Raw genomic sequence first — 26,555 nt, 5'->3', positions numbered from 1 at the left:
GTTAAATCTTTGAATTATGTAGGACCAATACCAATAATTAATTCCATTTGGTTAATCTTCAAATACATAAATGGCCACATACATTACCAAAAGGTGGGCATTCATTCACCAGAATGGTAGAAATGCAAAAGAAAAAGGTCTGTTTAGGCTGTATTTAAGCTAGAAACAAGCCTATGATGTCCATTGCACACTCTTTCTTCCGAAACACAGACAATAGGCCTGTAAGGCCCAGAGGGAGAAGTAGCATTTAGACGGTAACAAAATCAGAAACAAGGGTATTATAGTCATATTGACCTTTTTGATCAATCTATTATCCATTGTTATTTCCTTAGTAGCAATGAGCCAATGAGGCCAGGAGCAGTGATATCTTTTTTCAAATTTAATTCTTTGTGTCTCTGGCTGGGTATATCCTTGCAAAGTCTTTGCTCACTGAAGGACTTTTTGTATTGTGAATGGCTCTTAAAGTGTTTGTTAGAAATGATCTGACGTCTTTTGCATGATTAAATGTGGAATTTATTTAGAAATTATTTATTTGAAATAAAATCATTTTGTCATGTTCTGCTGATCTGATATGCTGTACAATTGTATAATGTAACTTATTACGAGCCCTTTAGGTGTGGTTACTGACCATTTAGGGCAAGTGCAACAATAGACTAAAGCCATTGTTATGTGTCGAAGTAGGCTACAGAAACAGCTAATAATGCAAAGGGTAACTTAACTCACACTCTTGAAATAGCTAGTTTTACGTGTATATATAGATCCGGCCGCAACCTGTCCATCCTTTAAGTTTGAGCCATCAAACTACCTGTCCTTACAACCCCCCTTGCTGTAGGTATTCATTGCACCTCTCTTAATGAAACAGGTTTCCACTGCTGTGGTTGATGTGTCTGTTTGTAATGCTGAAATACTGCTACATGGGTAAGTTTTTTTTTGCATGAGTGATTCAAAAGTTAATTTTCCATTACTCTGTCGTTAACATAGATGTGTGCTACCAAAATTTCACTGCAGAAACGTATAAGTTAGACCAGTGTCCAGTTATTCCTTTACTCTCGCTCTCTCTCTCTCTCACTCTGTAGCTGACCCAATAGACTGTGAGACGGCCGGCTGGAAGTGCCACCTCCGTGCCGACTGTCTGCAAGTCAACGCCAATGTCACCTGTGTGTGCCGCAATGGCTACCAAGGAAACGGGCAAGAATGTGAAGATATCGATGAGTGTCTCAGTGGCCTAAGCAACTGCCACCCCAACGCACACTGCAATAACACCATGGGCAACTACAGCTGTGCGTGCCGGCCTGGGTACATTGGGGATGGCTTCCTCTGTCAGGATATCAACGAGTGCCAACGGGAGAATGGCAGGTGCCATTCCAACGCCACGTGCATCAACTACAAGGGTGGTAGTGGTTGCCGATGCAAAACGGGCTTCAGTGGTGATGGCTTTCAGTGCACCGATGACGACGAGTGCTCTTACGAGCGGATTTGCCACTGGAACGCAACCTGCACTAACAACCCGGGTTCCTACGTGTGCACTTGTAATCCGGGCTATAAAGGAAACGGGAACTACCTATGTTTGGACATTGATGAGTGTTCACAGACGCCCGTTGTGTGCTCATCCTCGTTAGGTCACAGAGGCTGCAAGAACTTGCCCGGCACCTACCGATGTACATGTAGCACTGGTTACCAGAACAACGAACAAAAGAACACCTGTCAGGACATTGACGAATGTGCCGCTAAAAGGTGCAGTCGGTACGCGGATTGCAGGAACACCATAGGATCGTACAGGTGCACGTGCACACCCGGCTTTGAGGGCAATGGACTGTCATGCGTGGACGTCAACGAGTGCAACGGCATCAACAACTGTCACCCCAGCGCAGTCTGCATCAACAACGTTGGCGCCTACCTATGCTCTTGCTTGCCGGGTTTCCGTGGAGACGGGCAGAATTGCCAGGATGTTGATGAGTGCCTCACGGCTGGGATCTGTCCCGCCAGTGCCGTGTGTGTCAACAACCCGGGTTCATACGACTGCAACTGCGGTCGCGGCTACCTCTACAACAACTCAATGTGTCAAGACGAGGATGAGTGCGCATCGGGACTCTGCAGTCCCTATGCCACCTGCACCAATTCCCCGGCCTCCTTCAGCTGCCAGTGTAAGCCCGGGTTCAGAGGCGATGGCCTCAGCTGCGTGGATGAGGACGAGTGCTCGATGGCCCGGCAGTGCCACGCCAATGCCGTTTGCATCAACCGGCCTGGCTCGTACAACTGCAGCTGCGAGGCGGGTTACACCGGAGACGGCGTTCTTCACTGCGCGGACGTCAACGAGTGTCTGGTGGACAACGGGGGCTGCAGGAACATGGCGACCTGTGTCAATGCCCAGGGCTCCTTCTCGTGCCTGTGCTTCGACGGCTTCACCCTGGTCAACAAGACTCTGTGTCGGGACGTTGACGAGTGTGAGGGGAACAGCTTCGCCTGCGGTGCAAACGAGTGGTGCCTCAACACCGCCGGGTCTTATGAGTGCCGGTGCCTGGCCGGGTTCTACCGCCCGGGCGGCCAGGTGAGCTGCGCCGACGTGGACGAGTGCAGGGACAAGCCGTGCCACGCCAACGCCACCTGCCTCAACACAGAGGGCTCCCATGAGTGCACCTGCAATGGCGGTTTCTCAGGGAACGGCACACATTGTGAGGACGTGAACGAGTGTCTGGCAGAGGGCAGGTGCCACCAGCGGGCGCGGTGCATCAACACAGATGGGGGTTTCTCCTGTGTCTGTCGGCAAGGGTTCCTGGGCGATGGCTTCTACTGTGAGGACGTGAATGAATGCAACCTCCCCAACGCCAGCTGTCCACTCATCTCCACCTGCATCAACTCCCCTGGGGCCTACGTCTGCTCGTGTCTGAACGGCAGTGTGGCAATCGACAACCTCTGTGTGTTGCCCAGTTCCCAGTGCAACCCCGCCTGCCATCCGCACGGCCTGTGTCACTCTTCGCCGTCCGGATACCAGTGTGTCTGTGATCTTGGGTACATGGGTGATGGTCTCACTTGCTCAGACATAGATGAGTGCCAGTTGGAAAATGTCTGTCCCCGAAATGAGACGGAATGTGTAAATATCCCAGGATCCTTTGCCTGTATCTGCAAGGATGGATTTGTACTGAACGAGACAAATTGTGTCGGTAAGATGTTGCTTTATTGTATCAAACTTTTTAATGAGGAAGCAAAACATTGATGGTATTTGTATTTCATAAATTTTGTAACTCATGGCCACATACATTACACCTACAACATTCATGCATGGAAACATTCTCTTTTGTAGACGGTATTCTTATTATTCATCAATGCTTATATATAGTCAATGTGAAATAATAACCAAACGAAATTGATCATTAAACATCCATAGCAGAAATATACAGGGTCACATGCATGAAATATACACTTTAAACAATTCATAAACCGTATCATTTAATTTGTTTTATTCTTACATGTGTGCTGGATGCTCAATCGTAGTTGATATGGAGGAACACATAAAACGTCTGTAAGGTGATATGGATGTATTATCATAAAGCATGTTTGTATATTTTTATAAGTTGCATTTGTGCTTTTGTAAGTTGCATGCACACGTTCAGTAGGTTGCACTAACTTACTGCGATTTATACAACATGTGCGCTTTGTAAAGAAAATACATCCATGTCACCCCCATATTTAAATATTATTATACTAAATTACTGAATTGCTGGTGTGCTTTAGTAGAGAATGCTTGCGACCAACAGCTTATAAAAAAGCTTATAAAAGGTGCTTTTTTTTTCATTAAAGATCCCAATTTCAAATCAACAGTACCATAGAGCCGACATAATTTCAATGTAGGTAAGACACTTCTGAAATCAGGCATGAAAACAAACAACTCTAGCTATGTGTAACCTGCTGAGTGACCTTGTCAAAGAAGTCAAAGTATTTCAAACATTTCAACACAAACTACACAGCACGGTTGGCAGTAGCTCAGGATGTAAAACGGGTCGACTTGTTACCAGAATGATGCTTGTTCGATCCCTGGCTCCTCTTGAGTGTCGAGGTGTCTGAAGTGTTTGAATGGTCGTAAGTCGCTTTGGACCAGCGTCGTCTAAATACCCATAATACAACACGTCGATTTCAACACATGTTAAATGCTTTCACAATGAGTCTCTTATTTTCCTACTAACTCCTTCCCAACTCACACTGTTCTCCAACCCCTTCTTCTCTCCATAGACGTGAACGAGTGTGAGACCCAGGTCCATCGGTGTAGTGACTTTGCCAGTTGTGAGAACACCATCGGAAGCCATCTCTGCCTCTGCCTCAGTGGCTTCGCCGGCGACGGAATCACCTGCTTGGGTACTTACCCACACCACTTACACCCTACACCACATGCATAAACACTGCCCACCATATCCTCAGATTGTAAACATCCTTTAAACAACTATGGTCATTCGTGTGTGGTTTCCATGTCAACTTGTGTACGTGTATTAGCTGTAAGACACTTTCAACGAAAACGTCTTCTAAATGACCAAATATTGACCTGTATTTACAATTATCTTCTGAGCACACTCGTTGGGACTGCTTCCCTGACCCTGTCCCGTTTTGGGTGACTTATAGACATGGATGAGTGCCAAGGGAACAGCGCGGGCTGCCATCCCGCCGCCAGCTGCGCTAACACACCCGGTTCCTTCCGCTGCGCCTGCCCGCCCGGCACAGAGGGCTCCGGCTTTGAGTGCCGCGATGTGGACGAGTGCTCCCCGAATGCCACGCTGCCCCACAACTGCAGTGTGCACGGCGCTTGCAGCAACACGGACGGGTCCTACCTCTGCCGGTGCCGGGACGGTTACCACGGAGACGGCTTCGACTGTGACGACACGGATGAATGCCGGTCCGGCGGCGGCGGCGGCGGCGTGTGTGACCGTAACATGACGTGCCACAACACCCTGGGCTCCTACGCGTGCACCTGCGTGCTGGGGCTGGAGTACGAGCAGGGCACATGTGTGAGCCTCGACGAGTGTCTGAACGCCAGCCAATCGTGCCACCCGAATGCCTGGTGCTACGCTGACCACAGCTCCTTCTACTGCCGCTGCCGCGAAGGCTACTCCGGCGACGGAACCGACTGCTGGGACGTGGACGAGTGCGACAAGGGGTTGGCCGAGAGCCCGTGGGACCCCTGTCCGCCGTTTTCCTCCTGCATCAACGGCAACGGCTCCTACGTCTGTGAGTGCTGGGACGGCTACCGCAGAGCTGGGAAGCTTTGTGAGGACGTGGACGAGTGCGCCGGTGGCAACTTCAGTTGCCCGTACAACAGCACCTGCCATAACTTGGACGGGGGGTACCACTGCCCCTGTGCGCCAGGCTTCCTGGCCAACGACTCGCTGTGTTTGGACGCGGACGAGTGCTCCCTCGGCCTGGACGGCTGCCCCCATGTGTCCGACTGCTTCAACACCGTGGGGTCATTTTTCTGCAGTTGCTGGCCTGGTTACCATGGGAACGGCACAGGCGCATGGTGCATGGATATCAACGAGTGCCTGGGCAACTCCACGTGCCCCGAGCACAGCACATGCAGCAACACGGACGGGGACTTCCTGTGCACCTGCGACTCTGGATTCTCGGCCGTCGATCACCTGTGCGTGGACGTCGACGAATGCAACACAACCGACCAGGCTCCGCCCTGCACCAATGGCACGTGCATCAACACCTTCGGCTCATACTATTGCGAATGCACAAAGGGCTACTGGAGCAACGAGACAGAGTGTGTGGACGTGGATGAGTGTTCGGATCTTCTCGGCCCCGCGGCAGACTGCCAGCCCTTCGCCACGTGCGTCAACGCCCCCGGGTCCTACGCCTGCCTTTGTGATGAAGGGTTTGCGCTCATCTTGACCAATAGCACCAGCTGGATCAATAGCACCATCAGGACCAATGAGACCCTCTGGATCAATGTAACCCCCTCAACCAACGGCTCTGCCCGGACCGGTGAGACCCACTGGACCGCCCGGACTGAGTGCCAGGATATCGACGAGTGTGAGGGCGACCCCTGCCCTCCGTACGCCGCGTGTCAGAACGCCGAAGGGTCGTTTCTGTGCGTGTGCGATGGAGGGTTCTCGCCGGACTCCCTCTCGTATCCGTCCTCTAACGGCTCTGACAACGGGTCCACCGCGTTCCGGCTCCACGGCTGCGAAGACATAGACGAGTGTGCCAACCGCAGCGCCTGTCGCACGGACCAGGCGTGCGTCAACCTGCCCGGAGGGTACGTCTGCTCCTGCAGAGCGGGCTACCGCGAGGAGACGGGGGCCTGCGTTGATGCCGACGAATGCGGCGGTGCCCGTGCCTGTCATCCCTCGGCCCGCTGCTGGAACACGCAGGGGTCCTTCTCGTGCCACTGCCTGCCGGGCCACAGGGGCAACGGTACCTGGTGCGAAGACGTGGACGAGTGCGAGGCCCTGAGCCGGCCGTGCCACCCCATGGCCCGCTGCCTCAACACGCGCGGCTCCTTCCGGTGCCAGTGCGAGCCCGGCTTCGCGGCCCTGGGGACGTTCTGCATAGACCTGAACGAGTGCCTGCAGGCGAACGGGCCGTGTCACCCCGGCGCCACCTGCTCCAACCGCGCCGGGGGGTTTGACTGCCAGTGCGCACGAGGCTGGGACCCCACGGCGGACACGGGCAACGGGAGACGAGGGTGTCGCGATCGGGACGAGTGCACGCGGCCCTCCGCATGCTCCGGCAACGCTCTGTGCACCAACCTGCCGGGGTCTTTCCGGTGCTCGTGCCCCTCCAACGACACAGAGTGTGGACACATGGCCCTGGAGGGTGGGCTACACTCCCTGGCATCGTTTTTTTGCTTACCTGCTAGTTTCACTGCTAACACAACTCTGTCTGTTGATGCCACTCAGATTGTTCGGGCAAACATTTACATGACTCTAATCTTCCCTTATTGTATTGATTCACTTCTTATGTGATTATCTTGGATACAAAGATGTTTGTGGCTTTTCCATGGGAACCGGAGACTGTTTAACTGAAGTTGCCACAATCCCCCACAGAGAGCGCGCTGTTCCCATTTGGATCTGAGGTTGGAGACGACCATGTGGAGGTCAGCTCAGAAGACGGGAACTCCCCCTTCATCACTCCCCCCGTGGGCCTCCCCTTCATGGGGCAAGTGTACAACAGGGTTTTTGTAAGTATAAAATACTATTCAATAAACAGTAACATAGATAATGGAGAAACTTACCACAACATTTGAAATGGCAATGTGCACTGGGTGTTTCATTGTCCTTTGAACCATTAAAGGTAACAGGAAGGAAACATGTTGTCCAAAGGGGCTATATTATTAATATAATATCAGTATATTACAGAAGAGTTCCTGTCTGTGTACTGTCCCATATCTACTATATTGGGGAGTATATTACTGTCATATCCATAACAGCAGTAACCACTAACCGCTGACAACCTCAAACAACAGTGTACTATGTTTCTTTCTGTCTTGGGCCTTCTCTCTCTCTCTCTCTCTCTCTCTCTCTCTCTCTCTCTCTCTTCTCTCTTTCTTTCTTTCTTTCTTTTCTCTCTCTAGTTTTCCGACAACGGCCTTGTCCAGTTCCAGTCTGTCTCTCAGAATGAGCAGCGCCTGCTACCCGTCCCTTTTCCCGAGGGTTTCCGGGGCAACGAGGGCCTGGCCCTGTTGGCGGTGTTCTGGGATGATGCTGACCTCACGCTCGGCCAGGGGCGGCTGCTCTACCAGGTGAGCCAGCAGCATCCCAGCACGGCTTCCAAGGAGCCTCAAGGAGCCCGCATGAATCCAAACAACAACAATACGCAAGAGAAGCAACCTATGCCTGTGGATGTGTCTGTTTGTGTCTGTATTTGTATTAGATGTGTCTGACAGGTAAAGTGTTGGGGTATCCGGATTCCAGGAGATGCAAACAAAATAACAGGATCAGCGTTTATTGCGTTCATTTGTAGCCTGTGCCTTCGGTAAATTCAGTGAACTATTCTATAGGTCTCTGTTGGATTATCGTGCGAGACATGATGAGCAGGGCGGTCATGAGACGATGACGCATGACGATATTGTGTTTCTGTTTATGTCATCTATATGTGTGTGGGTGGAACTAACACACTCACACCCTCTTTGTTCTTTTATGAAAGAACAAAGAGGGCTTGTGTTGAAGTACAGATGAGGCAGGGTCATCTGCCTAACATGGCCCCGTGGAGCCATGTGTAGCCCCAGGTGTGTGACTCTTATTCAGTGTCGGACTAACAGTCAGGCGTTATCACAAAGTTGTGTTTTGACACCGGCAAGCACCCCGTCACCATAGACACTTTTTCATTATTTATTCATTTTTATTATAATTTTTGCTTGTATTTGTGTAATTTGTGTTCTCTCTCTCTCTCTCTCTCTCTCTCTCCCTCTCTTCGCTCGCCCTCTGCACACTCACCTCCCCCACCCCGTTAGGAATACAGCTCGCTGGACATGTCGGACATCTACTCTCAGATCGTGTTTAACCGCACCGCGCGGGCCGTGACAGAGTACGAGGGGCGGAGGAACCGGCCCTCCTTCAGCCCCGCCTGGATCCTCAAGATCACCTGGGACAGCGTGTTGGCCGTCTCCTACCAGAAGGTCAACCTGTCAGAGGTCAGAGGCTGTGCTGGACACAGTGGGCGGGTGGGGGGGGGGGTTGTGTTTATATAATAAATACAGTTGCAGTCCAAATGTCACGTGAGACACTTTGTCTTTTAAGCCGCCCTCCTTATTTCCGGTGACCAGTATATTACACCATCCACAAATATATGACACCTGTTTCGTCCACAAACCTATGATAGGAAGGTTTTAATGCAAGGCAGGAAATGCATAACATTTTGATTTGCATATATTCATTCAGATCGTTAACTAACAAAGGGGAGATTCCACAATTCAACAGTTGCCCAAGAACAAGTACAGACAAGAACGCCGATCTTTGGGGAGGCCCTTTGTATTGGGAAAAACTTTTATACTAATACATCTCTCTTTTCCTGGAAATCCTTAATTCCACCAATGTGGTGGACTGAGAACACATTTGATTAAACAGAGGCAAATAACGTAATGTTGCTCCATTTACAATGTTTAAAAAATCTCACTCCGTTTGACAAAATAATTTGCTTAAATTACTAAATATACGAGACAAATCCATTTAATTCAATTGTTTTTAGCCCTTAAACACAGGTACATTCTCTAATGGCTTAACAGGCCATATATATGTGTGACACCCCCCTAACCATAGGCCCCCACAGGGCAAGAAAAAACTCCCAGAATAAGCAAGGAAGAAACCTTGAGAAGGAACGCAGGGTGGGGGCTCCTTTCCTTCAGGGGTGGTTAGGAGTGCAGTGGGTGCAATAATTGGCATACATACACAGAAAAACATTTGAAATCATTTAGTTAATCGCATGACGTTACCTACATATGCCACCTAACATATCAGATCACAAGGGACCTAGATTTGATCTGGAAATGTCTACTTATTAATCGTCCGTGGTGTCATTTGACGGTTTACGTGCAAAGCGAACTAGTGTTCAAAACATATAAGGCCTATTGAGCACATGTTTATAATATATATATTTTTTCAAGTTGATTTAATACTGGGGTTATATTTTATACTTATCTAAGGTGTGTCTATACTATGAAATGAACTCCATAACCATGTCATCCATCCATAACCAATAAGCCATCAATAAAACATACTTCACACAACCAAGATAGTATTCTCACAGACCTTTCTACAGATTTGCAGAAATGATATGTTCGGAACGTGAACCAGCCTGAGTTTGAACCGGTCCATTCAGCACAGAGAGTAGACTCCAAAAGCTTAGAGGAAACCCCCTGAACCTCGACTCTCCTCTCCTGATCCGTCTTCTTCTTCCCCAGACCAACACCTTCCAGTGCATCCTGACCACGGATGGCGTGCGCACCTTCGCCCTCCTACACTACGGCGCCATGGGCTGGGGCCCCGGCCAGCGCGTCTACCAAGACGCGCTCATCGGCTACACGGACGGAGGAACCCACTACCACAACCACAACCGCCCGGCCGCCGCCAACCCCGCCAACCCCACCGCCTCCTCCGCCACCACCACCACCACCACCACCACCGCCTCGCCACCAGCAGGGCTGTACGAACCCGGCGGCCGGTACCGTCCCCAGTACACGGCGGGCCCCGGGGGTCGCCCCGGCCAGCTGCTGTGGGACCTGAGCGGCCCCGACCCACAGGAGGAGGAGGAGGAGGAGGAGGGGGAGGGGGCGGGGCGGGCGGAGGTGGACCCGCGGCTGCGCTGCCAGACCTGGGCCCAGAGCGAGCCCGACCCCGCCGCGTGGGCGTCGGAGGTGCCGGCGTGCCCGTGCACGCGCTTCCAGGCCGTGGAGGACTTGGCCTTCCTACCCCAGACGGCGCCCCCCCGCCTGCCGCAGGTCAGGGCGCTGAGGGCCCAGCGGTGGGGCGGCGACAGCGGGCACGTCTTCCTGTCGGCCCTTCCTAACCGCTGGGGCTCCGGGAAGACGTGCGTGTACGACCCCCGCGGGGAGCTGCAGGGGGGCTACGGCGAGCGCTACTTCTCCGAGGATGGGGCTCAGAGGCACATCGGTAGGAGGATGGGTGTGTGTGTTGTGTGTGTGTGTGTGTGTGTGTGTGTGTGTGTGTGTGTGCGTGTGTGTGGGTGGATGATCCGTTACAGACAGCTGGCACTGGCAGGATGTAGTGCTTTCAAATGGGATGTAGTGCTTTCCAATTGAGGTGCTTTCACTTTCAGCCCCTTTCCGTTTATGGTTTATGGTTTATGGTTTATGGTTTATGGTTTATTTCAGACTATATATTTATACATTGAGACATTTACATAATCATTTCACAAATGCAATGAAAATGTTCATCGTAATAATGGTAAATAAAAATGTACGAAGAAGGAGTAGGCTGAAGCCAAGGGCTAATTATAGCCTATCCTTTGCAATTTTTTGTTTTACATCCAAACAATATGACATCCGGTGAATGATAATACACGAATAAGAAAATAAATAAAAATTAAAAATTAAAAAATGATAAACTTTCATGTATTCCATTATATTATATAACAATAATAATACTAATAATGTAATATGGGGTCTATGGTGGTGCTATTTCAATTTTAATATATAATAGGCTACCACATAATTACTACATTTCTTTATAACTGTTTATCGTTTTATATTTAAACATTTTTTTGAAAACATAGATTGAGCTACACATTCTTAAATCCTTCCGTTCCACCTCGGTTACTCTGGTGTGTGTGTGTGTGTGTGTGTGTGTGTGTGTGTGTGTCACTCTCTTTCTCTCTAGATGAGGATCTCTTGCCCTTCCAGTGGTGCTGCATTGAGTCTCCTCTGTGCCATCTTTACCTCGCCAAAAGGCCCCTAGACCGTTGCCAGGGTTACGGCTGGGTCAGCCCTGAACAGAGTATTCTGGCCAAGAAGTCAACACAGGGTGTTGGTGAGGGATTACATCACAACAGCATCATAAATATCCATACATATTTGTTAAGGGAATGTAAAGGCAAGGAAACAATTGAGTGTGGTGTATTAAACGTTATTAACAGTCAACGGAATGCTTTGTTGTGAGCGACCGTCAGTTAGTACAAAATGCAAAGCATTTTACAGCTTGGCAGCAATCACTGCAAAGGCCTGTACAAATCAAACCTAAGGGACAGCGCCACCTGGTGGAACAAACGGGTTATTACAACAAACAACTCTGTTTTGTTCACAAGCTAAAGAGATATTTGCAGTTAATATCTATACAGTAAGCCTACAGCGTCATTCTAAATGTATAATACACACAGCATGACCACTTCAGTGCGGGTTTCCCTGCACTTTAAAAAAAGATGCTATCATAGTCCAAGATGAATGCAAAACAATTGAGTCACAAAACCGAATAACATCTCATCCACGCGGCCGTGATTTAACAAAAGTGAAGTTCACCATCTCTATAACTCAAACTATTCTACTGATCTGAAGTCGAGCGTATCTCCCCCCGTTGCCCAGCGATGGTGTACGGCAGCCTGCATTTCATCACCTTTGATGGGTTGCATTACTCCTTCCGGGCCCTGGGGGTGTTTGTGCTGCTGAGGCTGTCCTCAGCGCTGGGATCAAACAGGTTCACCCTGCAGGGGGAGATGGGCAGGCTGCAGCAGAGCGGGGGCAGGCCCGCCGAGGCTCCTGTGTTGGTGAGAATGGCTGCCTACCACCAGGGCATTGGCAAGGTAAGCCTCTGTTTGTGTCTGTCTGTGTGTGTGTGTGTGTGTGTCTGTGTGTGTTTGTCTGTGTGTGTGTGTGTGTGTGTGTGTGTGTGTGTGTCAATGCAATTTGATACAATTTGTAATGGTAAGATACTCAATTGTTTTAAGTTATTTTCTTCAATACAATGCACCTTCCCATGTCACTATGTGGTTTGTTTCAGACTTTTGTTAACGTGAGTTAGAAAAACTCCACCTTTCTGTTCTCTCTTTTCAATCAGGTCATGGGACAGTAAACATGTTTTTATGAATGAGGGACATGAATTCCTATTACTGATGTATCTGTGTGAAATCTGCCCAGGTGGAGTGGAGGTGCGCAAACCAGGGAGACGGACTGGAGTTGTTAGTCGGTGGTGTGAGCGTTCCAGTCACCATAGGTAAAGAAAATGACTCGGACCCTGTTCTAAAGGTCAAAGGTCAAAGACAATGTTGAGCAACATGTGCAAAAGAAAAGAAAATAACAAATGTCCTATGTCACACATGTTGTGTAACCGTTTGTAACCGTGCAAACCGGGAGTAAGAAACGTTCAGTCATCCTGTTTCTTTAATGTATTATGCTGCACCTCTTCTTAAGTGCCCGATCAGTGTGTGGTGAGAGGTGACCTTTGACCTGAGGCGTGCCGATGGGACCTCCTCTCTCTGACCACAGAGGGGGGGGGGGGGTCGCACAGGGCGCATGCCAGAGATGCGCTGAACCCCAGATCACAGATCACAGTCAGGCAGCTATCGGAGGGAAACAAAAAATGTTGTTCTTTTTTTATCCCAAATAATTATTGTTGACAGAACAACACATCTTTTTTTTTGAGGAACACTCATGCACTGCATTACATACGCCTCGAACAAGTACACCAACACACACGGGCAGGCAGTCGCTCAGAGGGGTAGCAGGTCGCCTGGCACCCGGATGGTTGCTGGTTCCAATCCTGCGGCTCCTCCTAGCCGAGTGTTGAGGAGCGAGCGAGTCACCGGACCCTGACCGCCCCGAACCGCCCTGCGTCGCCTCGCATGGCTGACATATCCGTCAGTGTGTGAATGTGTGTGTGTGAACGGGTGAACGTTCACAAGTCTTAGAGTGTCTGCTGTTCTGAAAAGCACTATATATTATATATATATTTATTTATATTTGACCATTTGACCATCCACCGTCCGGTCTCCGCAGGCGTGGTCCACAGGAGCGCGTGGGGCTTCATCGTGCGCTGCGTGTCTCTGAGCCACTGTGCCGCAGTGTACGCTGGGGGTCTCCACACCAGGGCCTGGCGCGTCGGCGGCGTCGGCGGGGGGGCCGGCTGTCAGCTGGCGGCCTTGGTGGAGGTGCCCGAGGCCTTCTACAACCGCACCGTGGGCCTGCTGGGCCTCTGGAGCTCTACGCCCTCGGACGACCTGCTGATGTCCAACGGCAGGGTCCTCCCCCTGGCCAGCCCCGCCCCCCAGCCGGAGGACAGCCTGCTCAGCTTCGGCCTGTCCTGTGAGTGTTGGGATAGTTGCCTGGGGCGTTGCCTGGTGCAGCTTTGAGGCTGAGTTATGGTTCCACGTCGACGCAACACAAGGGGGTTCACGGACCCTCCTTGCGTCCACCGCAAGGGCCTGACGAGCGCCTCCCAAAAATACTAACAGCAAGTGCTGTGATTGGTCCGCTCACTAAAACCCTGTGGCAGAACCAAAACAGGTTCACGACTGCGTCGAAGCGTCTGCGTGGTCATTGAGTTACGTCGACGTGGAACCATAACTGTGCCTTTAGTGTTGACATGCGGTGCTCCATGAGAAGTGGTCAGAGCAGTGTGTGGCTCACTCGCACAACCGGCTAGCGTCAACAACGTCAACAACGTCAACAACGCGGGCGATACACATCGTAGGGGCCCGGGTTTGATTCCCACCTGCAGCCCCCACGCTCCCATGTCTTTCCTTCCTCAACCCACCGTCTCTCCTCGATGTCCAGTTCTGTTAAGGCAAAAAAAGAATCATTCAAAATGATATTGTGTTTTTCTTGGTTTACCGACCGTATCACACACACAGGGACACACAGGGACACACAGGCGCACACTCACACCCGGCCCATAGCCCTGTCTAATCCAGCACGCCCTACTGAAGCGGTTCCCTCCCTCTTGTTCCGGTAACGCAGGGGAGGTCCCCATCCCGGAGAGCCTGCTGTCCTCCGCCCTGCCCCCGCTGGAGCCCCTCAGCGCCCCCACCGCCCAGGAGCTGCTGGCGGCCGTGAGCCCGGGGGACCTGGAGCAGCTCCGGAGGGCGTGCCACGGCAGCCCCGAGTGCGTCCACGACACCCTGGCCACGGGCAGCCCCGCCCTGGGCCAGCACAGCCTGGACGCCCAGGGGCGCTACCGCAACCTCACCGCGCTCTTCGGTAAACGCCCCAGGCAGCGTTGCCCCCGGGAGACCGCACTTTTGAAAGGGTGATCCAGCCTGTTGGAGAGTGAAAGAGAGAGAGAGGGGCATAATGCAAACAAATGCAAAATATACTGGGATGAGAAAGACATGCAAATAAACCGCTGGATGGCATTTTGAAATTGTGCTGTGCTGGGAGTCAACAGAGGAATGTCGAGGAAGGTTGAATGCTCTTTTATTTTCGTTTGTTGAGAACAAAATGACATACGCAATATGCATTTGAAGCTTGATGTTTATCATGTTCCTTTGTATTTCTACTTCAACCATTTGCAAGTGTCAAATAAATGTTCCCAGACACAATGTTTCACTTAAAGGTAAATTGATCCAAGATGGACGTCAGGTAGAAAATGCTGACTCACTGGCTGCATCCTGTCTCCTAGGCAACATGCCCCCCATAGTAGCAGAGCCTTTTGTGATCCGCGGCAAGGTCAACTCCAGGATGGGTGTCCAGATCATCGCCATTGACGCCAACCGAGACCCCATCACCTTCTCCTTGCTCTCCCCCAGACCAGGACTTCCCTCCATCAGCAGCAGTGAGACACACTCAAACACACACACACACACACACACACACACATAACACACACACATAACACACATAGTGAAACACACATAGAAGCAGGCACATACACATGATCCTATACATTAAAAGAACATGTATGTATCACACATAAACACACACAGACACACACACACACACACACACACACACACACACACACACACCGTAGCCATAAGCTATATTTTAAAGTATAATATATCTATTTTTAGATGTAAGCACCATAATATCCATATACTCTTGCCACTGTCTCCTTCTTTCCATTTGGAATGCCTCACTGCACAAACTATTATATTATACATATATTATATATATATATATATATATAATTACATTGCTGCCGGAAAGGGCTCTGACGCCACCCATAGAAACTAGCATGCAGGCAGAAGGGCATCCAATATATAATGCAAACACATTGATTGGCTATTTGCTTAGCGCTGCTTTAAGGGTTGCATGCAGCTCGCGGACGGCACAGAGGCCTGGTGTGTGGAGAAGGTGTTACCGCGTCCCGCCAGGAGACCGGGCTGTTAGTCCCAGCCGGGCTCCGGGCTCTCTGCAGGGACACGGCTGGCTCTGGCCCTGTGGGTCCGGGGAGTCCTCAGGGGGGCTGTGCCCGTGTGACCCTGCCGCATGCTGGGGTCAAATACAAGCTGTCTCCTTGCCTCCGCCCGCCCGTAATGAGCCTGGGAAGAGGATGGATGGATGGGTGGGTGTGGGTGTGGATGGATGGACGGACGGATGACACACACACACACACACACACACACACACACACACACACACACACACACACACACACACACACACACACACACACACACACAAGCTCACATAGACTGTCTAGATGTCTGTCATCTATGGAAACATGTCCAGTTAAAAATACTGGTACTGGCAGCCATGAAAATTAAAATGTAGCCAAAACAATATTCAGGGATAATTACTTGGTGTTCGTAATATTTCAAGTACATAATTAATAAAATAGGAAACTGAAGCAACTGATGAACTTCTGGTCTGGCGTTGCATTAGGACGTTGCATTAACGACACATATTACCTATTACATTCTACTTTCTACAGTTGCTCCTAGTATCCATGGACCCTTCTCACAGTTCTAACAGCACTCCTAACCCTGCTGTCACAAGAGGACTTCCATCACAAACCCCCTGACCCTTACCCTCTTAGCCCCACCGTACGGTCTACGTGTTACCCCGCTGAACCTCAGGGGGGGCTGGCTCTGTGGACACTTGTTCAAATACTAACAACCATACCGCCCGCCTTCTAACCAGTGGAGGTGCTTTCCTAACACCCCACCCGTCTGTCCCAACAGGTGGGTACCTGACGTGGGTGCCGCGGGGCGTCCAGCCCGTGGATCTGAGCGTGAAGGTGAGCGACCCGCTCATCAGCTCCCTGTTCACGCCGGTCCTCCAGGTGTGCGACTGCCTCAACGGCGGCACCTGCCAGTACGACGCCGTCACCCACAACTACCTGCGGGGCAAATTCCAGGTACACCAGTCTGTCTGTTTGTCCGTCTGTCTCTGTCAATCCCGGTGGCTGTAAATACATCGGAATAGCTGTCGATCTGTCTGTCTGTCTAACTGTCTCTCTATCTAACGACCAAACTACTAACTAAACTAATAACTACCAAAGTCATTAACTAATGGCTGTCTTTGTCTCTTGTTTCTGTCTCTGGCTCCCTTTTACTCTCTCTGTCTCTCTATCTGTCTGTCTCTCTGTGTGTCTGTTTCTCTCTCTCTCTCTCTCTCTCTCTCTCTCTCTCTCTCTCTCTCTCTCTATCGCTCTCTCTCTCTCTCTCTGTCTCTCCCACCAGGTGGTGGGCTGTCTGTGTCCAGAGGGCTTCAGCGGGGAGTTCTGCGGGGCGGTCTGGGACCCGTGTCTGGGCGATCCGTGTTTCCCGGGCGTGGATTGTCTGCCCGCGGCGGCGCCAGAGCGCTTCACCTGCGGAGAGTGTCCCTCGCCCAATGTCTACCAGGGCAAACAAGGCTACAAGTGCTTCCAGAAGGGTCAGCTGATAAATAAATAATAGACTAAATGGAAACAGTGCTGATAATGCTTAGCTCGGTGCATTGGTTTTGATTGTATATTGTAATATTACATATGCATTTATAAATCGTGTTATTTTAATCAAATTATGTGGCTGACTCCTGATGCCACTGGGTATTATATTGGTGGGGCGAAGAGATCAGGTCAGGTTTTGTGTGACCGAAGTTAGTCAGAGCCATTGTGCATCCACCTCCATTATATATGAGCGTGTGGTTGTTCTCCTTCTGGGTTCTCAGACTTTTGCCTGCCTCCCTCCCCTTTTCCCTGCCATGAGATGGCTGTCTGCAACAACAAGGGCTACAACTACACTTGCAAGTGTAAGCCTGGCTACACCGGAGATGGACTTAATTGCACAGGTGAGAGGAGTAGAGAGCAAGATAGAGACACAGTTTTAAATAGCACCTGAGCTAAAAAAGTGCTAATCTCATGCATAACAGTTCTGTCTCTGGTGAAACACTGATTAGTGCAATTGTCATGATTGGCTGACTCTCCAAGCAGAGAAACTAATTAAAGATACAGTTCAAATAATAGGATATTCCCCAGCTTCAAAGGTCACTATAGAACTACAAAAAAATGTTTTTCCTTTAAATGTGGGCAGATATCTAGCTGGCCTAGACAGAAGAGAAGACAGAGAAATACAATATATTTTCTATTAATAATATTGAAATGGCTTTGGAACTAAAGCCTCACTGTAGGAACTACGCAAAGGGTAAAACTAAGAAAAAGGGCTTTTAACGATTTTAACTGGCCAACCAAATGTTGTATAGGTATATAAGTGACATGGCTCTAAATACCACGAAGCAAAATGGGATTCTAAAACAGATATCAAGGAGTTAATTCTCAGTTAGAACTACAAATTCGACAGTAACGTAGTGACCGCTGTTAGCCTTCCGACGGCAGAGTCGATTGTTGACGTGTACATGTTGCAGACATCGACGAGTGTCAGGACCCCTCTGCCTGCCCCAACGCCAAGTTTGAGTGCGTAAACCGGCCCGGTTCCGTGCACTGCTCCTGTAGGTACCAGAAGAGTGTGGTGGCTGACGGCTGCGGTAAGTTCCTTTCCTGAAATCCTTCTGTATGGACAAGGCAGAACAATTAGGACAATCCATCTCCCGTATGAGATTGTCCCGCACAGAATACCCCCTTATTTCCAAATAAGTATTGAATGATATTACAATATATAAGCATGTAATAAGCGTAATGTAATAAGCGTGTATACAGTTGTTCAATGTGACTCCGTACAGCCTGTTTCTGTATGAACGTGCAGAAACAAGCATGGCAGGATTCCAGCTTAGGTTTTTGTAGTGTTTTTATCTGCTTATAAATGGAATTGCAGAAAGTAGCATAATAATGATTGGTCATTATTGGCCTATTTTTAGGACTTAATAGGCCAGCTTGTTTTGGTTTGTTTATGGCAGTTAGTTCATCCCAGGTGAGTGTACACAAACTTGTCCTTAGCGTGCTATGTGTCGCGCTAAACTGTTTGTTTGTTCTTCACAGGTGAGTCAGCAAATCCTCCAGGTAAGAGATCCCAGATGACTGCTCCCGTTTTCCCCTCACTCTCTCTCTCTCTCTCTCTCTCTCTCTCTCTCTCTCTGCCTCTCTCTGCCTCTCTCTGCCTCTCTCTCTCTGGCACGGTTATGTGTCAGTGTGACTTCCTGTGTGTTGCTACCATGGTGACCAAGGCCTTATATGGCAGTGTGAGGTCATTATGTGGTTGTTGTGGCCATTTCTGTATTCTCCCTGCAGGGTTTAATGTGTTTAACGTCTCCATGGACTGGAAGGACAAGGATCCTGGACAGGATGCACTGACACAGGTGTGGTTGTGTGTGTGTGTGTGTGTGTGTCATTATAATAGTACACTGTGATATCAGACTTTACCTCTGCCTTTTCAAATATATACACAACCACATCACAATATATGAAATCTGAAACAATGTGATGAACAGCACATAACACACACCCACAAAAAAACAAAACATATTATTGGCTTCAGTGTCGTCCACCACCCCCCCCCCCCTCCCCCAACCCCCCCAACCCCCCCAACCCAAACACCGGGTCCCACAGTTGGAGAGGATTCTGTCGGTGGGCTTCCAGAACAAGTTCTACAACGCCAGCAATAAGGGCCGGCGGCAGGGGTCCGGGCTGGGGGCCGGCGAGTACCGCATCAACGTGTCCAGCGACACGCCCGCATGGTACATCCAGGAGTACCTGGGCCGCGTGGGCAGCTTCTACGGCATCGGCCTTCCCGAGGTTGCAGGTAAAACAACAACAACAACAACAACAACAACAAACCCGCCCATGTTCTGCACACGTTCCGTTTATCTAAATATAGATGGGTTTGAGGCGCCACTAGGTGATGTCCTTATATGATGTGTTCAATAGCCAATGTGTGTCACGTGTCAGGATACACTCTGACATATATCATTAAAACATACTCCAGAAAATCCATATTTATTGATAACTATTATAATGGCGTGTGTTTGTGTGTGTACACAATATAGCAACCAATCAGAGCCACTATAAAAAGATTTAATACCACACAAGGGTGCAATGAAACTATAATTGCACACCAAACGCAGCGTGGATTCATCGCGGATGAGAGGGCGAGAGAGAGAGAGAGAGAGAGAGAGAGAGAGAGAGAGAGAGAGAGAGAGAGAGAGAGAGAGAGAGAGAGAGAGAGAGAGAGAGAGAGAGAGAGCGAGCGTGTCTGTTTTTCCCGCCCACTCAGCCACCTTTTTCTTTTCTTTTTTGTTCTTTCTAACGCCGCCTTCCCCCCCCCACAGATCTGGACGAGTGCGCGGCCAAGGAAGCCGCGTGCGTGTGGCCGGCCCTCTGCGCCAACACCTACGGCGGCTACCGGTGCGTGTGCAACGGCACCACCGAGGTGGACGAGTCCCAGGCCTGCGTGTTGGGTAAGGACCCCCCCCCCACTGCTAGGAAGTACTCCCAGGCTGGGGAAGCACGGGGCTGCCGGAACAGGCTGGTGGAGGTTGAATGCTGCGTGGCTGATGAACAGATTGTTATTGCCGGTGGAACAGGGAACTGGACGATAGCGGAGAGACCTGCTCCAGTAACCCTTTTTTAATGTGCGATGTATACTGATATCCTGGGATGTTTTTATAGTTATTCATCCCACACATACAGACGATTATATTTTTTAACCGCTCATGTGTCATTTGTCATAAAGTGTGTATCTTTCATTGACTTGCAAGACAAAACGCACATCATGAATTAATCCAACATTGCATTATTGAATCTATATTTCTATGTTTTTTTTTTATCTTTAACTATTCTATTGACCGTTGTGTTTCAGGCGGGGACGATCTCCAAGCAGGGAACCACAGCAGTGTGGTGGAGCCCCTGGAGGGGGACAGCACTGCCCTGATCCTGGGCCTGGTGCTGGGCATTGGCATCCCCTTCCTGCTGCTGCTGCTCGCCCTGTTGTGCTTCTGCTGCTGCTCCCACAAAAAGACCGCCCCCAGAGAGTGAGTAGGACACGCACGCACTTGGGGGAACACACACACACACACACACACACACTTACACAACCTTAAAAACGTACAATCACACACACACACACACATACACACACATACACACACACACTCACCCAACATTACCACACACACACACCCACACACACTCACCTACACATTACCACACACTGTAATTCCATAATCCCAATAATCGGGGGGTGACTCATGTATTGGAATTGATTCTGTGTCTGAGTAGGATGTTTGGAGTCCACAACAGGTAAAAAAAAAAACAAAGCGCAAAACACGACCACCGCCACAGAGGCACGCTAATGTGGGTATGTGTATGCAAACACATGCATCTCTGTGTGTGACACATATCCACACAGTCCATAAGTGCATGGTTAGCCACACACCGGTCTAGTGGGTCCTAGGAGTCTGTGGCTGCGGGTGGCGGGGCGCGCAGATGGCTGTGGTATGACTCTGCTGCACTGCCTTTCCTTGTGCTTCTCCTCTCAGAGAAGCACAGTGCATGGACTGCCCACTCTCGTACTATATTAAACTAAAAGCTCTACCTACTGACAACACTGGGCTGTGTACAAGTTATAAAACTGTTCCCATGTATCAGTCCAGAACACTTTGTTGTAGAAGACGGAGGATGACTAAGGCCGTGTGACGTGCAGTGAAATGCTGAAAGGTGTTCGGAAAACCAACCTAATAACTGTAGAATTAAATGTTATAGAATTATCATTGCGTTGGATCTTTTTAACGTCGACATAGAGTTCATATCTTCTACAAAACAAAATATAATCTTTGTCTTAACTTTGTTAGTATAAGGAGCAGTATTGTTATTAGCAGCAGTTGAGGTGGTAGTAGTTAGGATGAGGAGTAGAGGAAACCACAATGAACTGAATGGTATGAACGGTCATTCATTGTTAATACAGTATAAGTAGGTGTTGTGGCGTGTGTGTACACATGCAATACATACATTATTACCACAATGTATGTTGTACAATATACCATGTATCTTCTGCATATATGGAGGTCCAGCCACTTGATAAGGGGATCGAGGCCCTCTGTTTGCTGGATAGAATCTCTCTGGATATATAATGGCCCTTTGTGGGATTGGGGGATTAGGTTGTGTGATTACTGTAGATGGACTTAATTGTCCAGACGAGGCACGCTTCTGTCCGTTCCCAGTAAACAATTCAGAGAGACGTTGTTTTAGGATTATGTCCTATGGTACCAGGGCACACAGATACATTTTTAATCCCACAGGCGATATGAACGATACATTGCTGCTAGATCCTCATTCAAATGTCTCCAAATCATTTTGAATGATGTCCAAATACTTTTTGCAGAGGAGGATTCATAGTGCGTGTTATTTCGCACTGTGCATCGATTAATATATTGATTAATTGAAGAAAAAATATATACTGATATTTATATTGTATATATATTATATTATGATCTAACTGATACCAGTGAAATCCTAAATATCTGTGTTACAAAATAAAATATACAAAACAGATTATCTTCCTCCTTGCTCCACAATATACTTTCCAGTGCATGATCCACCGTGTATGATAGCCATACACAGTCCAATGTCTTGTTATAAAAGTAATATAATAGAATTGTATAACCTCTTTAACTAACTATGTCATCATGGTGCATTACAACACTATACCACTAACAAGACCCTCAGCCATAACCTGGATTCAACACCGCCTAGCCATTGTGCATTGTGTCATGTGTGACAGGTGGCACTGTTTATATCTCTGCTCTGATTGGTTGTTTTGTCCATCTGCTTTGCGTTTTTCTTTTGCAGGCCATCACATCTGCTGCCCGAGTACCTGCAGTACATCCCCCCGCCCTTCAACTACTCTGACCCCTCCCTCCAGTACATCAGCCACTCCCGCCCCCGCTCCCTGGACACGCCCGCTGCCAGGAGCAACCATCACACCAATCATATATATTCGTCTGCAAGCTGAACACACACACACACACACACACTGTAGCGCGAACACTTCGTGAACACAGTCAGACAAACACACGCACACACACACACACACACACACACACACACTCACACACACACTCACAGACACACACACACACAGACACATACAGCACACCACACAGTCAAACGTACACACAAGTACATACATGAAGACAGACAGATATACAGCACATGTAATATGATCAAATGCACAGAGAGTGCAGAGAAAAAAAGAAAGAAAAAGCAAACGTGCACAGATTTGCGTGTGCACTCACGTGTATTAACAGCCATTTGCATGCTCACTAACATTCTCCGTGCTCACCCACGCACCTGACAGGTGATTGGGCATTCTAAGAGCCGTAATGGCCTCATAATGACAAGACGGATGACTTATTTATGCTGCAATGTACAAACATTTAAGCCTGAGTGACTTTGAAAGTCTATTAGATCCTGACCGTTAATGCAGAGAGAGGGGGCCTGCCAATTCCTCCATAGGGTCTGACCCAGCAAAACCAATAGCCCTCTTGGCTGGGAGACATTGATGAAAAGAAAACCACTGCAGTGGTCTTCAGGTTCCAAATGACTCTGACATTTACCCTTGATACGCCTTTATCTTTAGCCCGACTTCTTTTTTTAAATGGTGCATCAACTTTAGTTTAGAGATGAAGCAGTTGATACCCTTCATGTAATGACCTATACATATAATTATTTGTAAATTCTATCAAAACACAGTGCATTTAATATATTTAACTTGTTGGGGCTTTAATAAAAGATGTCTAAAATCTCTCATATTTCAAAAAAGTCTCTGAACTCAAATTGTATAGATGTTGCCATTAGTGCATTAGTAAAAATGTCAATTCTAGTGAAGTGATTACAATGGAGAAGAAGTTGTCATGGATTTTCTTGGATTTTTCTTCAAAAACAGACAAGAAGTTGCTGTTGAAACCTCTATCCATTGCCAGCCATTAGCTTCTATTAGTTGAGGTCAAATGTTAAAGCACCAGCAGGAGGGTACTGTCGTTATGCGACATTTCAACTCATCTATTTCCCCACTCAACAGTTGAACTGTAATATCTTTCAAAGACACTAGGTGTCATTGCTGAGTCAGACAGAAGAAATGCTTATTTTTTGTCTGCCATGCACACACACACACACACACACACACACACGTCCACACACGTCCACACACACACACACACACACACACACACACACACACACACACACACACACACACTCCCCCCCGACACACACACACACACACACACACACACACACACACACACACACACACACACACACACACACACACACACACACACACACACACAGACAGACACACACTCCCTTCCAGACACCTGCTCTGCAGCCTTCATCTGGAAGTGACCGCAGCGTGCAGTAGAGTCTAGTCACCAGCACCACCTGCAAAATGAGCTCATGTGAAGCGGCAGGCGAGCCCCTGCAGATCCCTGTCACTGCGGGGACCGACCTGGCCCAGTCTGCATCCAGGCGGGCGGGGGGGGGGGGGGGGGGGGCGGGGTCAAGGACAGGCTGCTGCAAAGCACATTCCCTGCCAGCGTCCTCATTCTGGTCCCCACACTTCAATCAGACACACACACACACACACACACACACACACACACACACCGACGTGCCTACGTGCACACTCCCAAAAAGAACCCTCCCACTTGTTCTGGTACTCCTCCTGCATAACCGCAGCACCACTCCTCCGTAGCCCTGCCTTGCATCCTCGGGAGAGTTGCGCTAATTGAGTAAAGCCAGATCATGTTGTCATGCCACACTGGGGAAGGACAAACTTCCTGACTTTAAAGTGCAAGTGCACACACACACACACACACACACACACACACACACACGTGCAAACACACACACACACACACACACACACACACGAGCGAAAAGACCTTAAGCTGCACTGTGAGGACCGCCCCTGACACCTGTGTCAAACTGAGCGCACTCCTGTCAGGGGAACGGCTAAACAGGCAAGCAAAGGGAGAGCTCCTTATTTTTGTCATTGCATTTAATTGTCTCCGGTACTTCTGTTTCCAGGGAGCGGCGATTCATGTGGCGCCGAGGGCTGCAGGGTTTGAAGTACAGTTCCGCGCTGACTGCAGCAGACAGCTGGAAGTGAGCCAGAGAACGAAACAGGGAGAGAGAGAGAGCGAGGGAGAGAGAGAGGGGAGCTAGAAATACATGGAGGAATGAGAGAAGGGTAACATTCGAGTAGAAATATAAGAAAGAACAGCAAACATCAACAGCAGGGTGTCTATCGACAAGCTCTGTTTTTCTCGAACACAGAACCCTAGCCACAGACCAGATAGGTACGGCGGGCAGCAATGGAGACTTGCCAGAGCAAACAAATATAATGTGCTAGGGATGGTGCTGGAAGGGGGATAAGTGCATGCTTAACTATAATATCCATTTCATCACAACATGATTGAAATGAGGCAGGGAATAGCCTGCACGAGAAAATCCTCTTATCTGACCCATTCATCATTTCAGCCTCCATCACAGCCTTTTTTTGCACCATAAACTTGTTTCTGGGTAACAGGTAGGCCCGTGGGGACGTTGGTGAACACAGAGCACTGGTTGAGATTGGCCGGGGCTCAGCTGGCATGTGGTTGGCCCTCCCCAGCTGAGGCCCTCTTTCACACGCATTTATAAACACTCTGAGGAGGCCTGCCTCTGTGTGGCTGTCCGTGTGGCTGTCCGTTTCACAGGCTCTGTGACTTAATTGGCTGAGGCAGACCTTTGCTTTATGGCAGCAAGGAACCAGACCATCTTAGTCGTAATCAGGAATTCTCCAATGAGACGGTCATATCTGGCGGACTGCTTGCGGCTCATAAAAAATACATGCGCGCATAAACATTCCTTTTCCGCTGGTAGTCAACATCCATATACCAGTGTACACGTACACATTTACAATGCCCCGCGTATATGCATAGGTACATGCTGGCAGGTACATCTATAGTGAAACACACACACCAAAACATTGTTGTTTCTCTGTGGGTACGTGTGTGTTTACCATGTCAATTTCACTGGCTCCGACCAACAAAGACTCAATCTCTCTCTTTCTCTTTCTATCTGAAAGGTGAGCCACACCTCAGGAACGGAGCTGGCAGGTGCATTTACAAAGCCTCATCCATTAATGATCGGCATGTCTTCTGGTTACATAGGTGGACATCTTCTCATATTTGTCACCTGCATTCACCCATGCATGGAGGTCCCTAATGGACATATTGGCCAAGCATTAGCCTCAAAGCTTCAAAGGCTCCACTTTGAATACGAGAATTATTCTGAGGACAAGGTTTGTGCAATGAGCATAACAATAAGGTATATGCAATGTGACCCCACCACCACCACCACCCTCGGCCCTCGCCAGCCTATCCTTTTCTTCCTGCATTGAACTACATGTTTGGTGTTCTACCAAGAGAACAACAGGAATGAGTTGTGGTGGGAGTGATGTTACAAGCGAGCGAGAAGTGACGTTAATGAAGATCGAAAGGTGGCGGGGCACTGGCCTCACCTCTACTAAAGCTATGTAACCTTTGATCCATGGAAACAAGTAGAACCCAGCCTGGGTTGGGCTGGAGCAGATAGAGATTATTTGGTGCAATTACACATTCACTGATTAGAACAGGTAATGTAATAGGGGAAACAGTTGTGGTTGAGTCCTTACAAACCGGTGTGTAGTATAGGTTTCACGTTGAAACAAAATGCAGAGACACGTACACAAAGACAACAATGAAAATGTCAAGGGTGTTCCTTTTC

General features: G+C 49.1%; 1 protein-coding gene across 1 annotated transcript; it reads left to right on the top strand.

The window, feature by feature from the left end:
* Positions 1 to 914: 914 nt before the first annotated feature.
* LOC311350199 (uncharacterized protein) lies at positions 915 to 25,513 on the top strand (the record flags this gene model as incomplete). Its single annotated transcript, XM_084470206.1, has 27 exons — positions 915 to 918; positions 1,077 to 3,161; positions 4,228 to 4,350; positions 4,612 to 6,804; positions 7,035 to 7,168; positions 7,562 to 7,729; positions 8,441 to 8,620; positions 9,887 to 10,081; positions 10,295 to 10,595; positions 11,322 to 11,471; positions 12,020 to 12,237; positions 12,572 to 12,647; positions 13,430 to 13,735; positions 14,390 to 14,629; positions 15,051 to 15,203; positions 16,555 to 16,730; positions 17,056 to 17,248; positions 17,525 to 17,644; positions 18,218 to 18,337; positions 18,789 to 18,809; positions 19,038 to 19,105; positions 19,356 to 19,548; positions 20,075 to 20,203; positions 20,605 to 20,776; positions 22,593 to 22,707; positions 24,834 to 24,911; positions 25,505 to 25,513. 27 exons carry the CDS (start codon positions 915 to 917, stop codon positions 25,511 to 25,513), a joined length of 7,920 nt encoding a protein of 2,639 aa, XP_084326332.1.
* Between the last annotated feature and the right edge of the window lie 1,042 nt (positions 25,514 to 26,555).

This window comes from Micromesistius poutassou (genome assembly GCF_964030765.1).
Source record: "Micromesistius poutassou genome assembly, chromosome: 7".
NCBI classification, from domain to species: domain Eukaryota; kingdom Metazoa; phylum Chordata; class Actinopteri; order Gadiformes; family Gadidae; genus Micromesistius; species Micromesistius poutassou.
Note: the sequence above shows the minus strand (reverse complement) of the source record. Positions and strands in the feature narration are given on the sequence as shown.